The following is a 16,457-nucleotide window of genomic DNA, read 5'->3' as shown; positions in this document are numbered from 1 at the left end:
GAGGCTTCGCTCATGTTTCCCGCATAAGCAGAAGCCAGCACTGGGTCTAAAGCCAGAGTCCAGCCTGGCTCAGCCACCTACTGGCTGTGTGACTGTGGGCAGTTGTACACCCCTCCCGTGTCTCTGTTTCTTTGTCTATAAAACGGAAATGAAGAGTACTTGTGAGATTTAAATGAGGTGAATGACAGAGGGTGCCAATACATGGGAAACATTAAAAAAATACCAACCATGGTTATACTCAGCACAGCTATACTAATATAACAGTGATAGAAACCTCATGGTTGTCACAGAAATTATTACTTTCACAAATAATATAATCTATACTACCTGACTTTTGCAAATAATATAATTTATACTGCTATGAAGAATAACTGGGAGGAAAAAGTTAACCTTTCCAATGGATTGTCACCAAACAGATTACACATCCATGGCTCTAATCATTTCACCCCCTGTGGGATGTATTTCAGCAATATTGTGGCAGAAACTCCGTCAAAAGAAGACAGCATACTGAAGGTAAAACCTATCAGTGAGTTGTCACATGCACTTAAGCAATTTGAGTTTTAATGATGCCATATCACGTTAAAGGTAACTAAGGACCTGTTGGATTGTAAGTGGCAGAGGGCAGGTACCCCATCTTCCACCTGCAGAGCCTAATTCGGTACAGTATTCACTACATAGCATGCTTAAAAAACGACGACAAATAACTATTCTCCCATTCTCGCCAGGAAGGAGTAAAAACTCATTCCTTTAAGAATTGTCATTTCTCTAACAATCATCCGTGGACACTTTATATGTAAGATGCCAGAAAGACAAAATAAATGAGATGTGATTATTTTCTTAATGAAATGTACAATCTGACCAGAAATCTGAACATGGAAATAATGAAATATAACAAAGTGTGGTAAGAACTAAACTAAAGAAGTGAATGAAGTCTCTGGCTAATAAATAAAGAGTGATCAAGTCTGTCTGGCCATGTTCAGTAATCATTCATTCATTTACCATTTGTTCATTTCTTTATTCCTCCTACCAACATGTATGGTGCTAGGTGATAGATAAACAGTGATGACTAAAGTTTCATCCTTGCCTTTGAGGAGCTTAGACTTTGATGAAAGAAGGAAAATGAAGAAATGACATGTGGCCTGCATCTTGAGAGGTGGATACAAGCCAAGCAGAACATTTCTGGCCTAGGAAACATAATGATGAAGAGCAGAGATTTTGAAGGTAAATACTGTCACAATGCCAAGGAGATCAGTGGTGGAGGGATGGGGAAGAGAACCAGAAAAGAGATAAGAAGTGGTAAGAGGTAAGACTGATGGGTAGATGGGAGTAAGATGATAAAACTCCCATAGTGACATGACAATGGATTTGTATGTAGTTTTAAAGATAAATAAGAACTTTCCCAAGATCTATTAGCAGAGGAATGTTAAGATCAGTTTTGATTCTGAGTGCGTAAGTTTGAGGCAAGGCTGTGGTAAGAGCTCATTCAGGATGTAAATAGAATAGTCCAAGCAGTTTGCATCAAAAGGCTACACTTGGAAACAGTGGGGATAGCGGTGAGGAGTGGATTGCTAAATTCACGAACCGACATGACGTGAGGCAGAAGGAGTTAAGAAATGATGTCTTTTCCAGTTGGGTGACTAGATAGACGCTGCTGCCTCAGAGGATACAGGAATGAGGAGCAAGTTCTTGGGATTAAAGGTGCATTAAGTTTGGGGTATGATGAGGCTGTGGGATCAGCTAGACATGTATGGAAATATAGTTCTTAGGTCCAGAAGACACGACGAAGTTTATCGCATAGGTTTACATACTGTTGGCATAGAGTTGAAGCCCTATGAAAGGATGTGTGTCATCCTGAAAGGGGTTGGACTAAGAAGAAGGAGTTTTAAAAGGTTAAAGAAGGAGGAATCACAGTTGAAGAAAAAATAATCAGAAAGGAAGGAGGTGAAGCAGGGAAGTGTAGCATAAAACTAAAGGCAGGAAATGTTTCAAGAAAGAATTGGTAGTGGGGCGGGGGATAAGACTGATGGTATTTTAGGGTACAAACTTGCAATGAGTAGTAAATAAGCCCTAGAGATCTAATGCACAGTAAAATGAATATAAACAACAATATTGTACTATAATTTTGTAATGTGATAAATATCGCTACAATGGCAATCATATTACATTATATCAATGTATCAAAGTAACAAGCTGTACACCTTAAATTTACATGATGTTGTGTGTCAAATACATTCAATTAAAAATGATTTTAGGGCTTCCCTGGTGGCGCAGTGGCTGAGAATCTGACTGCCAGTGCAGGGGACACGGGTTCGAACCCTGGTCTGGGACGATCCCACATGCCACGGAGCAACTAGGCCCGTGAGCCACAACTACTGAGCCTGCGCGTCTGGAGTCTGTGCTCCGCAACAAGAGAGGCCGTGACAGTGAGAGGCCCGCGCACCGCGACGAAGAGTGGCCCCCACTTGCCACAACTAGAGAAAGCCCTCGCACAGAAACGAAGACCCAACACAGCCATAAATAAATAAATAAATAAATAAATAAATAAATAAATAAAAAGAAAACTGATTCCTTATAAAAAAAAAAAATGATTTTAAAAAAGAAGAAAGTGCTGGTCAGAGTGTGATCTGAATGCCTTCTTCATTAGATTTCACTTGGTTTGCCTCACATAAATGCAGATTCTTAGACCCCAACCCAGCCCTATTGAGTCAGAACCTCTGGGGGTGTGGCCAGGGAATTTACACTTAACAAGCACTCCAAGTAAGCCCTAGGCATGCTTAAGTTTGGAATCACTGGTCTACTTGGTCAAAGGCAGAGCAAGGTGGTTGATGAGGCCTAAAAGGAGCCATTCATTAGAAGCGGTCTGCTGACTCTAAGTGAATAGTTCAGCAAGGGCTATGGAAACAGAAAACAGGATGCATTTGAGAGAAATACACTTATGATAATAGAGGATTGTTAATTATTTTTAAAAAGTAGGCAGCAAAGGTAAGTAAACACGGTATGAATCCTGTAGAATGATCTGGCTACAAGAAAAAATTGATTTTTTGTTTGTTTGTTTTGTTTAATGCAGTTTAATGTTTTGGAATCGCTTTAGAATGTTTTTAGGCAGAGAAAAAGGAACTCATGAGGAAGGAGCCAAAGACAGAAGAAAAAGGAGAGAAATTACAGATGAACACAGATGACGGAGCGAGGATGCACAGGAGGCAGGATCAAGGGCATAGAGCAGGGATAGATAAATTAGATTTGAAAAGTTATTTCCCAGTGAGGGCAGCGTGTCAGCAGGAATTTGGGAGGGACACAGATAGTACTTCTCAACTCTATTATTACCAAGTAATAGTAGCAAAAATCGCGACTGTTGAGTCCCTGTTGAGGGCCTGACATGGCTGACTGGATGTATGTACATAGATGGCTCTAAAAAGAAAGGTGATGTGGACGAGGAGCGCATGATCAATGACTTCTGGGACAACCCTTATTTAAAATCCAATTCTGCTTTTAGACCATAAGTTTCTTTATACTTTCGACCTTTTGGTTCAGGAAATGTGGTCACCTTACTGACACTGCTCCTAATAAAAATGAATGGCAGATAAGCAAAATATCTCCATCTCTGAGGTGTCAACTTGGTTCAACTAAAGAGGTATCTGCTTGGAAAAAATGTCAAGAGCAACATGTCTTTTAAAACTCTAGGGATCTTCCAAGACTGAACCAGGAAGAAATAGAAAATGTGAACAGACCAATCACAAGCACTGAAATTGCAACTGTGATTAAAAATCTTCCAACAAACAAAAGCCCAGGACCAGATGGCTTCACAGGCAAATTCTATCAAACATTTAGAGAAGAGCTAACACTTATCCTTCTCAAACTCTTCCAAAATATAGCAGAGGGAGGAAATCCCAAACTCATTCTACGAGGCCAGCATCACCCTGATACCAAAACCAGACAAAGATGTCACAAAAAAAGAAAACTACAGACCAATATCACTGATGAACATAGATGCAAAAATCCTCAACAAAATATTAGCAAACAGAATCCAACAGCACATTAAAAGGATCATACACCATGATCAAGTGGGGTTTATCCCAGGAATGCAAGGATTCTTCAATATATGCAAATCAATCAATGTGATAAACCATATTCACAAATTGAAGGAGAAAATTCATATGATCATCTCAGTAGATGCAGAAAAACCTGTTGACAAAATTCAACACCCATTTATGATAAAAACCCTCCAGAAAGTAGGCATAGAGGGAACTTACCTCAACATAATAAAGGCCATATATGACAAGCCCACAGCCAACATCATCCTCAATGGTGAAAAACTGAAACCATTTCCACTAAGATCAGGAACAAGACAAGGTTGCTGACTCTCACCACTATTATTCAACATAGTTTTGGAAGTTTTAGCCACAGCAATCAGAGAAGAAAAAGAAATAAAAGGAATCCAAATCGGAAAAGAAGAAGTAAAGCTGTCACTGTTTGCAGATGACATGATACTATACATAGAGACTCCTAAAACTGCCACCAGAAAACTACTAGAGCTAATCAATGAATTTGGTAAAGTAGCAGGATACAAAATTAATGCACAGAAATCTCTTGCATTCCTATACACTAATGATGAAAAATCTGAAAGTGAAATTAAGAAAACACTCCCATTTATCATTGCAACAAAAAGAATAAAATACCTAGGAATAAACCTACCTGTATGCAGAAAATTATAAGACACTGATGAAAGAAATTAAAGATGATACAAATAGATGGAGAGATATACCATGTTCTTGGATTGGAAGAATCAACATTGTGAAAATGACTATACTACCCAAAGCAATCTACAGATTTAATGCAATCCCTATCAAACTACCACTGGCATTTTTCACAGAACTAGAACAAAAAATTTCACAATTTGTATGGAATCACAAAAGACCCCGAATAGTCAAAGCAATCTTGAGAAAGAAAAACAGAGCTGGAGGAATCAGGCCCCCGGACTTCAGACGATACTACTAAGCTACAGTAATCAAGACAGTATGGTACTGGCACAAAAACAGAAATATAGATCAATGGAACAGGATAGAAAGCCCAGAGATAAACCCATGCACATATGGTCACCTTATCTTTGATACAGGAGGCAAGAATATACAGTGGAGAAAATACAGCCCCTTCAATAAGTGGTGCTGGGAAAACTGGACAGCTACATGTAACAGAATGAAATTAGAACACTCCCTAACACCATACACAAAAATAAACTCAAAATGGATTAAAGACCTAAACGTAAGGCCAGACACTATAAAACTCTTAGATGAAAACATAGGCAGAACACTCTATGACATAAATCACAGCAAGATCCTTTTTGACCCACCTCCTAGAGTAACGGAAGTAAAAACAAAAATAAACAAATAGGACATAATTAAACTTAAAAGCTTTTGCACAGCAAAGGAAACCATAAACAAGATGAAAAGACAACCCTCAGAATGGGAGAAAATATTTGCAAATGAAGCAACTGACAAAGGATTAATCTCCAAGATTTACAAGCAGCTCATGCAGCTCAATATCAAAAAAACAAACAACCTAATCCAAAAATGGGCAGAAGATCTAAATCGACATTTCTCCAAAGAAGATATACAGATTGCCAACAAACACATGAAAGAATGCTCAACATCATTAATCATTAGAGAAATGCAAATCAAAACTACAATGCGTTATCATCTCACACAGGTCAGAATGGCCATCATCAAAAAATCTACAAACCATAAATGCTGGAGAGGGTGTGGAGAAAAGGGAACCCTCATACACTGTTGGTGGGAATGTAAGTTGATACAGCCACTATGGCGAACAGTATGGAGGTTCCTTAAAAAACCAAAAATAGAACTGCCTGCGAGTTCTATTCTGCCACAATACATAGGATTGATAGGGAACAGAAAACATGCATTGCAATATGTTTATCATAATTCATAATTCCACTCAAGATAATACATTTCTAACTAGCTTTGTAAGTACAATTTGTACTCTGTCTCTAGGGCATTTCAAGGCACTGGCCTTGAAAAATAACTCCAAGAACTGTTACATACAACCCACTCATATTTCTCTCATATGTCAGACAAAATTCACTTGAGTGTCAGTCAGTGAATGACAGTTTTCGAGCAGCTACTGGGTATAAAGTTCGGGGTGCATATTCTACCAACGACCATGGGACCATGGTACGGGCTTAGGATTTAACATGACCTTGGCCATCCTGCTTTAGTGTCCCAGATGGAAAGGACAGTCTACAATCAATAAACCCACTGGAACAGGACTGAAGAATGGCTCACTGCACTGATGTCCATCTTGGTTTTACCCCAATAAGAATGTCCTCTCAGGAACCTCTCCCACTTGACCAGCTTCCTGTCTTCAGGTCTGATAGGATCTGAATGCTGACTACGCTTTGGGATGGGGTTTTAAAGAAAACTCATAACATCATCAGGGCTTTGTGTGGACCTAGGGGCTGGGAGGGTACTTCACTCAGTGCCTGCTTCCTTCTTACCCTTGTTCAAACTTCCTGGTATTATTTATGCTCACCTTCCTCCTCCTCATGGGAAGTTCCTGGAAAGCTGGAACTGTGAATTTCCACTTCGGGTTTTCCCTTTCCACTTTTGGTTGCCAGAATAAGCTTGGTGCCTTGCACAAAGTTGGGTACTATTTAAATGCCTGCTAAACATTAATAGTTCGTGTTCTAACTAAAATATTGCTTATTTTGTTAACATATTTTAATTTAATTTATTTGATATTAAATGTATACTGAAATTTTCCTCTAGGTCCAACATTTGCAAATGATCTATTTGCTAAGGACTAAAATTCATTCATTTTCTTGGTTCAAAATTCATTGACAAAAATGATCAAATGATCCAAAGCACAAAGGGATATAAGTAAACACTGTTCCATTGGATATTGTCTACAGTAGCCAAATATTTTACTGGATTAGTAATCTTGTATAACATTGAAGGAATTCCAATAGTCAGAACAGTTAGTGCAATATGTCAAGGGCATAGTGACATGGAAATGCTTGTTCATACAGTCTATTAGGGGCAAGTTCCTCTTTCAAGTGAACGTGTAAATCTTAGTAAAGTCAGGGAGGGTGAACGCTTAAGTGGTTCTCCTTTCTCATTTTTTAAACAATGCATTTGACTACAAATAGCAAAATACATTGTGTGAGTGTTGGGGGGAGCAGATGTGAATTGAGAGATGGCGTGGGATAAGGCCCCCATACATCATCCTTGAGCTATTAAACTTGATATTTGCAGGATGAGGATCATTCTTTTTTAAGAGAAATGTCCCACATTTTTTTTCATCATTTCTTTCAAGGATATCCTTGGGTGAAGCATCACAATAGTTTTATTTATCATTGTAAGAAGTTTGAGCAACATTCCTTTTGGTAGCATACAGGGTTATAATTCAAAATAGGTGTTTACAGACGTCACATGTCTGGGTAAGTTTAGCAAGCCCGGTGAATCTGTAAGTCCCTGCACTCTGGTTCCCCTTTCAGAGTCCAGTGTGTTTCCTGCACACTTGACCTTTCTTGAGAAGGTTTCTACTACGAAATCCAGTTGTTCAGCTTCTTAATATTGTCACATGAATACGTACATATACACACATATATCTACATAATTCATATATATACCTCACTACTTTCCTTCAAACAAATTTAGTAGATCCATAAACCAAAACAAAAAAATTCATATTCTCAATATAAAAGAACCAAAAGTACCATTAATAAATTCTATTCATCAGTAGGGATTTGTTTGGGGGATGTTATGGTATAAGAAAAATATTTTTTAAAAACAAAATGAAAATTCCTGATGTAATGTTATTCTAACAAAAAAAATCATGAAGTAAACATTTGTATAATGCACTAAATTACCGTTTTAGACATAACCTTCTATATTTTGCACATACTATTGAAAACCTTTATACTAGTCAGTGACCAAAACCTACTGACATACATAAAACAGAAACAACCTTCTCTCACACACAAAACCCTCCAGGCCCCTGAAACATGCGTAGATTTTTATTTATTAAAGGGAACGCTTTCAGCTACAAAGCTGTGAACTGGCCATGACTGAATTTCAGTTTCAGCAGGAGCCCATCCTTTAAATAGCAGATGATGGACTCACAGGATCTTTCCACTGAATGTTTTTCTGAATCTCTTTCCTGTGTCTCAGGCTCTCTGCTGTAACCATACTCCTTGTATGATGCATCCAGTCCCAAGACAAGTAGATACTGAACCATAACAAAGTCCATTAACCTTTTCACCCAGCTCCGCAGGCCCAGCAGGAGACAAGAAAACAAACCGACAAATAACTCTTAGGAGTCCACGGCCAACGACCTCCTCACACCAGTCATCTCCACTTAACACTGGCCAACACAACTATGGATTAAAGCTCCAGCGTCCATCCTATAACCCCCACGTAACATGAAAGCTATGCCCAAGGGAAGAAACTCGAGGAGATGCCTGCCTTGTGACACTGCAGTTACAGTCGGGGAGGTCTGCGTCCACACAGCCGTCCTCTGCCATCCTCAGGGCACACAGATCTTCCGCCACCACCATGAAGTTTCCACTCGCAAAAGTCAGGTTTGCAGAGCAAAAGGCTAAATTCTGCGTGGGGATGAAAGTTTCCCCGGTCTGTGTATGGAAGTATGAAAATGCTCACTCCAGACAAATGTTGGTAAGTCTCTGCCTGACAATATGACACTGAGCAGTGAGTGACAAGTGGTCATGTTTCTAAATAAAACCTACATTCATTAACATGTGCCAGGCTTGATCTCCTGGAATGTAGGCCACGAGTGTAAGAAGGGAAAAGGCTCAGGGTAATCTGCTAGGAGGGGGAGGCTCCAGGTCTAAAGAAAGAAGGGTATCGAAAATAAGACCGGCTGCAGACACTCTGCCATTCTGGAAGGACCTTCGACTTTTCTCGCAGGCAGTTTAAGTTGGAAAAGATATTTGCAAAGATAAATGACCCAAATGCAAACAAGCAAAACCTCTACAAGTACGGTGCCAAACTGTAGTAGCAAAAAGGAGCAACTGCTTTTTTTCTTCAGTCTGATTTGCCAGTTAAGTGGTGTTAAGTAGGAGTTTTAGGGGCTGTTTGGGAAGATGGGATGGACAAGATATTCTGCGGGAAAGTGCTTGCTCTTCACCTTTAAAAAGACTATTTGAGCATGAAAAGTAATGAAGAAATACTATTCTCCTCTTACATAAACCTTTGTCCTTTTAAAAATAATGATATAAAGTGACAAAAATAACATGTTCATTTTAAGGTAATTTTAAAAAGGATCTGTTCATTTGCTTGGTGGAATCTCAGATAACTTTTTTTCTTTTGTGAATTTCAAGAGTTTCTAAATTTTCTGCACTGACTCTATATAAATTTCGTAATTTAAGCTTTTAAAGAAAATAAGCTCCCAAATTACTCATTACTGGTAATTTAATAAAAAATGACTAATGCTGTCTGCTTTAAATCCTTTTTGGATTTTAACATACATACACACAAATAAATTACAAATAAATAAATAGATAATGAACATTTGCTAAGTTTTTTTTTTTTTAAGGCCAATATGATGAATTGCAACTAAAATAAAACAAAGCATTTGGTTCTGGTTGTGTGAGTTGACTGCTTTTAAAATAGTAATACATTTTCTTTATGAAAGAAACAAACCTGCATTTTACATTTAAAAATATTCTAGACAACTTGGTTATAAATAAAATTATTTAAAAAATCCTGCTACTTAAAGATATACTATTGTGAATTCTTTATAAAACAATCACTCCACTGATATATTATTTTTATCAGGACTGTAAATATGTAAATTTGGCTAAAGGAATATATTGGTCATAATTCCATAACAGTAGACAAATTAGTTTTTTCTTGATTATGACTAACATTTAAAAAACTTAGATCTTTAAAAATTTTTATTGCCATTATTTCCTTAGTTTAATTCCCTTTTACTTTATATAGTTTTTCCCATGGGTTAATTTTTTTTTCCATGTTCATTATCCTTAGCACAATATATTTATTCTAATGAATTAAACATAAGGCAAGGCTTTAAAGACACAATTATTGTAGTACCAAAAGACGGCAATAATATCAATTTCCAGCAATAGGGAAAATACTGGATAAATCACGTTATATAAATGGAATGTGGAATGTTCTGTGGAATGAACTGTGGAATGCTCTGCAGCCGTCTAAAAGAATAAGACTGGCACATATAGCATTTTATAGTATACATGGTCCTTTCCCCTATGTTGTCTCATTGGAGATGCGGCAGTTGTTTTAATGAACATTTTGAAAATGAGGAATATAGGGCTCAGAGAGGTTATACAGTTAAGCCCTAGGTCACACAGCTGGAACAAGGTGAACTAAACCTAGGACTCTTGATTAGTTCTTGGTCATTTCCTTGCTTGCTGCATCAAAGAATTCCTGATCCTGGCTTGACTTTTCTGAATGGATCACCATGAGGTAATACCAGCCACAAATTCCAAGAATTAAGTTTTCTTTTTCCTCTAGTTTGGGCAGAACTCCCATTAGACTGAAACCCCTTCTGAAGGCAGCTGCTACAACTTTGCAAAGCCTTCCTTGTACTGCACAAGCCTCTAAACTCCCTCTGGGATGACAGCTGACATTTGTTGACTGAGCACTTCACTGGGCTAAGTGGTTTACAGGTACCACCTCATTTAATCCTCCTGATAACCTTTTACACCGTAATAAGTAATTTGCCAAACATCACAGTGTAGGTGAAGCAGAAACACCTTATAATTCAGGCAAAAGCCCTAAGCCCAGGCTCTGCTATATTCTTATCTGTATGTAGGGCACATTTCACGCACTATGTCTCAGATTGAGAAACTCAACAAATACTGGAGTGATAATTACATGCAAAGAACTATGTTAGGTTCTGGGATTACTGTGGCGATCAAGTTAGATACTTACATTTCAATAGAGGAAAGAAACTTTCAACAATCTATCACACGAGATATTTATTATAATCAAGAGAAATGCTATGGACTCTACAGAAAGCCTACTGAGCAGATAAGAAGAATCTAATCTAATCTAGAGAAAAGGAGGATCAGGAAGAAGAACTAGGGGCTGGCCTGGCCAGACAGAGGAGAGAGAGCGGGCAGCAGTAACAGAAAGGGGAAGGCCCTGAGGTGAGGAGTCACGTGTATCCTCACTTTATCTTTTACCCCTTTTTGGTTGGGAACCATTTTCTTTTTCATCTTTACATCCCAGAGGGGTGTCTGCAAACTATGTCTGGTCACCTGTTTTGGTAATAAAATGTTACTGGAACCTGTTACGCTTCTCTACACACTGCCTAAGGCTGCTTTTGTGATTCAATGGAAGAGGGCTTTGTCAGGGACTGTTCAGCCCACAAAGCCTAGATTATTTACCATATGGCCCCAAGCAGAGAGTTTGCCAGCTTCTGCCCTGTAGCAACATGCAGAGGAAGTACTTCATAAACAGGAGGCATTCCATAGTTTTTAAAAATTACATTTGTTTTTACTTTTATACAATGTTGAAGGGAATTATAATTAAAACACAGATTAAAAACAACCAGTCATAAGGGACCACATATTGTATGATATCGTGTATGTGAACTGTCCAGAACAGGTAAACCTAAACAGGCAGGAAGTGGATTAGTAGTTACCTGGGGCTGGAGGAAAAGGAGGGAGGGCAGAAAGGAAAAAAGGGGTTAACGTTTTTATTTGGGGGTGACGAGAATGTTTTAAAATTGATTATGGTGATGGATGCACAGCTCGGTAAATACACTAAAAATCAATGAATTGCATACTTTTGATATATGAGTTGTATGGTATGTGAATTGTATCTCAATAAAACTATTATTAAAAAAAAAAAAAGAACCAAATAACTAATGTGTGCTTCGTTTTTGGTGATGGGTATTTAGGTTTGGTAGAGGAAAGAAGAATGTCCTTATATTAGAGAGTCCAGTTAACTAAAAAAAAGTCATTTCAGCAGGGCAAACAACTTGAGTCTGACGTTCCTAGATACCAAGATGGGAAATGTTTAATAATGTATTCTCTATTATTAGAAGCTCTGAACTACTGATGCTAAAAGGCATTTTCTGTTAGTGCTAGGCGCTGGAAAAATTGCCATGTGAGTTTTTGCATAAGGTCCACTGATAAAATGAGAGCTAGAGTCCTCGAAGACAGTTTTACAGAAATTACAGTTACACCAATTTTTTTTTACAGAAATTACAGTTACAGTCAAATTATGTTGACTCTTAATGAAAGCTAAAGGCTCAGAAATGCTTTTAATTATCTAGGCCAGCACTGATCAACAGAACTTTCTGAGATGATGAAAACGTTCTGTGTCTGCAGTATCCAATAAGGTAGACAGTATCCTCGTGTGGTTATTGAGCATTGGAAATGTGCCTAGTGCAACTGACTGTAATTAAAATTAAATTCTAATTTAATTGGGGGCTTCCCTGGTGGCTCAGTGGTTAAGAATCCGCCTGCCAATGCAGGGGACACCCGTTCGATCCCTGGTCCGAGAAGATCCCACATGCCGCGGAGCAACTAAGCCCGTGCGCCACAACTACTGAGCGTGCGCTCTTAGAGCCCGAGAGCCACAACTACTGAGCACACGTGCCACAACTACTGAAGCCCACGCGCCTAGAGCCCGTGCTCCACAACAAGAGAAGCCACCGCAATGGAAGCCCACGCACCGCAATGAAGAGTAGCCCCCGCTAGCTGCAACTAGAGAAAGCCGGCGCACAGCAACGAAACCCAACACAGCCAAAAATAAATAAATAAAATAAAATAAAAATAAAAAATAAAATCAGATTGTTTAAAAATAATTCTAATTTAATTGTATTCCATTTCAACTCATTTAAATTGCCACATGTAGCTAGTGACTGCTATACTGAACTGAGTAGGTCTAGAAAGTATACTATAACATTATCCATTGAGCCCTAAAAGTAACTGAGCAAATTTTTTTGTTATCCTAAAAAGCTGACAATGCTTGGTGACAGTCAGTTTAAAAATTCAAAGCAAAACATATCTACTTTGTACTTAGAATGGTCTAAGTTAATCCACTAGTAATAGGAATCTGACTCAAAGTTATGCATTCTATTTGTATATAACAGGTTATTATCAGTGAATCTTCTTTCTTTTTTCCACCTTTCTGTTAGCTGGGAAGCTGTTCACCTGAAAACATGATCATCTTCAAAAATTACCTCTCCATTCCCAAGAGCATCAAAACAACATAAAAACATACAAAGGCATAAGTTACGTTCTGTTTCAATGAATCCATGTTAAAAAAATTTGGAAGAGGGAAGAGTAGTGAATGAGACTGAATCATAGAAACTTAGTATTTCAGCTGGCAGGTCATAGTTGAAGATGGGTGTGAAAGACAGTCATCGTGCCTGTGCACTAGCACAGGCAATAAACCAAAAAGTGGAAAGCAAATGTGATGGCTGAGTGTCATTTAGGAGAGGCTTCAAGGAACTATGAATCCAGTGTGGCATTAAACCTCAGGACAAATGAATGGTCAAAATGTCATCTGGTCTACGCTGGAAGGAGACAATTAGAAATGGACAATATATATATTACATCTGTGTATGATGAGATTCTACAAAAGTAGGAACATATGAGCATTTTAGTGACTAAAATGCAAGCCTGTGTACCCTATATTTAATTGATTCAAATTTACTAACGTGTCTTTGGAAAAATAAACTAAATAACACCTAGAAAATTCTTGATTGAAAAACGAGATAGAAAAGTTACAAATAAACATGACTTTGAGGAGTAAGCACCTAACTCATTTGATGTAACGCTGGCTAACAGCAGGGCATACACCAAACTAGCTGCTTGTGATTAAATTATATTAAATTAAATTTAAAACATTTTGACTTAGTACAACCCCATATTCCACACCACTGAACCAACTAAAAATTAGAAAAGGATATTAACTAGTTTAACTGGATTACATGGAAATGAAAGCCAATCCATGAGTCATAATCTGACTGAAAAAAATCCAGGGATGTTTACCAAGTGGGTGGCTTCCCTAAGAAGGGTATTTATAGCACAAAGGGCTAAAGCAGAAACTAACACACCATTGTAAAGCAATTATACTCAAATAAAGATGTTAAAAAAATAAAATTAAATAAATAAGGGCTTCAGTTCCTCCCTCTAAAATAAGATTTGGTTATCAGTGACTGAGAAGCGAGGCTAAACACAGCACTGGGGTTCTAAAATCTACCAATGCCTAAATACTTACAGTAGTTTAAGCTGCACCGTTAAGTTTCCATCTCTTTATAGTACTTTTACTAAGGCATTTAGCACATCATTTTACTGGATTTCTTCACATGTCTAAATTCCCACTATGAACTCCTTGAAGAAAGGGCCTCAGTCTTTGTACCTCCTATACCTCTCATAGTTGCTGTCAGTACTTCACAAAGGACTGGGAAATTAGATTGTAGAAATAAATAACAGAACCTGACTTCCTTTTAACTGCATTCTCTAGAACAGGGACAAAGAAGTCATAAGCTTGGCAGGTAGGAGCGTGTAGTATTCTAGGGCATGGGCTGTAGAGTCAGAGAATACAGACTCTGCCACTCAGCACATGCATGACCAGGGGCAAGTCTGAGCCTCAGCATTCCGCATCTGGAAAATGGGTATAATTATAATACCCACCTCAAAGAATGTTGTGAACAGCACACGAGAAGATGTACATGAAGTCTTTAGCATGGTCATTGCTACAAACTAAGGGTTTAGTAAATGTTAGCTATTATAATACTACCGTTAAACATTTTAAAAATTGGTAAACATTTATTCCATTTTTGTTTCATTCTCACTAAAACAAATTATAATCTCACCTTCTTAAATGAGACCCTCTTTGATAACTTCTTTATAGAAAAAGAAATATACTAAATGTTTTTAAAATCCACACATGGACTTGCCATGCCCATATGAAGTTTTTGTGGGCACACAGTATTCAAAAGGCACTATTTCATGTCCACCTTCATGCAGCATGGCTAAGGGAAATAATCCGGATTTTTAAAAAAGTGTATTTTGGGATAGCTCCCAAATGGCTGTGAATCAGAAGCATGTGTAACATTCCAACTCTCCTAACTGCCATAAAGAAGATTATCCATTCAAATATTCAAGTATTCATTCATACATTCATTCAAATATTTATTGAGCCCCAACTGCATTCAGGTACTGTTCTTGGTGCTTGTGATATACAGTGAACAGAATGGACAAAGATGCCTGCCCTCATGGAGGCTACATTCCAACATGAAGCAAAGTTCACCTCAAATAAAGCATCTACCTAGCCCTTCCCTTTAAAAAATAACCCTTATGTCAAATAACACAGTGCTTCATTCAATCATGTCAGATTTCTATATTGCTAGTAAAGATCCTTAGATACTTTTTCTTTTTGACTTTTATCCCTTTCATTCACCCTGCCCTTCCGCAACAGAAACTGAATGTAACATTCCTCAGATATGAGGTAGACACTTATAGCTATCACTAGAGCTAAGTACAAAATTACAGTAATGCAGCAGATTATTTTTACGTCTAAGCAGAATGGTAATTAGATTTATTCCCACATGTTGCTAATCAAAAAGACAGTAGGAATGTGATTATATATATATATGTATATATTAATTAAATATACTATATTTATATAATTATATATATATATATATATATATTTTGCCACTTCAGACAAACACACCCTCCACAGATACTGGTCAGCAGTTTCATTTTCTTCCTTATAGGAAGTTGAGTACTATGAAGCCCCAGAATAAAGAATTTTCTCTTGGGAATGGATTTTGTTTGGATATGACTTTCCCTCTTTCAGTTAAATGCAAACACCACTGAATTTATGAAATAAGAAGGAGAATTTTAAAGTTAACGAAAGTGACATTTATGAGACAAGCATGAACTAAAACGGTGGGATAAAGAACACAGAGATTTACTGGACGATCTTTAGCTGAAATGGAAGGCGGCCTGAATGCTTTGAGACTCTGCATGTGTGTCCTAGTGACGAAGGTCCTTTTTACCTGGCTGCCATGAGGTCCAGGAGGTGCTGCCATCGGTCATTGATCTTCCCGAGCTTGTATTCAATCTCAGATGCTTTGCTTTCATGGCTGGCTCGGGCAAGTCGTTCTCCCATTTGCTGGAGCTGTGTTTTGTTCTCTTGCGCAATGGCAATTTCCTCTTGATAATCCTGTGTAATAAATGGCAATCACAGAGGTCAGAAAGCATATTCTTGATGCATTCAGTCTGGCTCTACTAGAAACATGATAATTACAGTTTTCTACTGCTTGGAAATAGTTCGGGCATAAGGAACACTGTGTGAATATGAGTCCCAGTACACAAGAATTAGTGGTACCTGTTATTTTCGGTATGTAGGCAAAGTCCAGATTGAATTTTTATACAGATGTTCTTAAAGGAAATGGAGGTGCTTTCCATTTACTTA

General features: G+C 37.9%; 1 protein-coding gene and 1 long non-coding RNA gene across 13 annotated transcripts in view; one reads left to right on the top strand and one right to left on the bottom strand.

Annotated features, from left to right (window-relative positions):
- The window catches only part of SYNE1 (spectrin repeat containing nuclear envelope protein 1), a 442,116-nt gene that overhangs the window by 43,202 nt on the left and 382,457 nt on the right, over window positions 1-16,457 (bottom strand). For 10 of the 12 annotated variants that reach the window (XM_082474323.1, XM_082474327.1, XM_082474328.1 and 7 more), the window contains one exon: window positions 16,039-16,205. In XM_082474323.1, the coding sequence (XP_082330449.1) occupies window positions 16,039-16,205 (167 nt within the window). Of the gene's footprint in view, window positions 1-8,477; window positions 8,690-16,038; window positions 16,206-16,457 lie in introns of those variants that run through there. The other 2 variants (XM_082474325.1, XM_082474326.1) reach the window with 2 other exon arrangements.
- LOC309667030 lies at window positions 8,626-14,131 on the top strand. The gene is made up of 2 exons (XR_014267492.1): window positions 8,626-8,687; window positions 13,162-14,131. It is a non-coding gene; the product is annotated as an uncharacterized lncRNA (long non-coding RNA).

This window comes from Balaenoptera physalus (assembly GCF_965194825.1).
Source record: "Balaenoptera physalus genome assembly, chromosome: 9".
NCBI lineage: Eukaryota > Metazoa > Chordata > Mammalia > Artiodactyla > Balaenopteridae > Balaenoptera > Balaenoptera physalus.
This window is presented reverse-complemented; position numbering and strand designations above follow the sequence as displayed.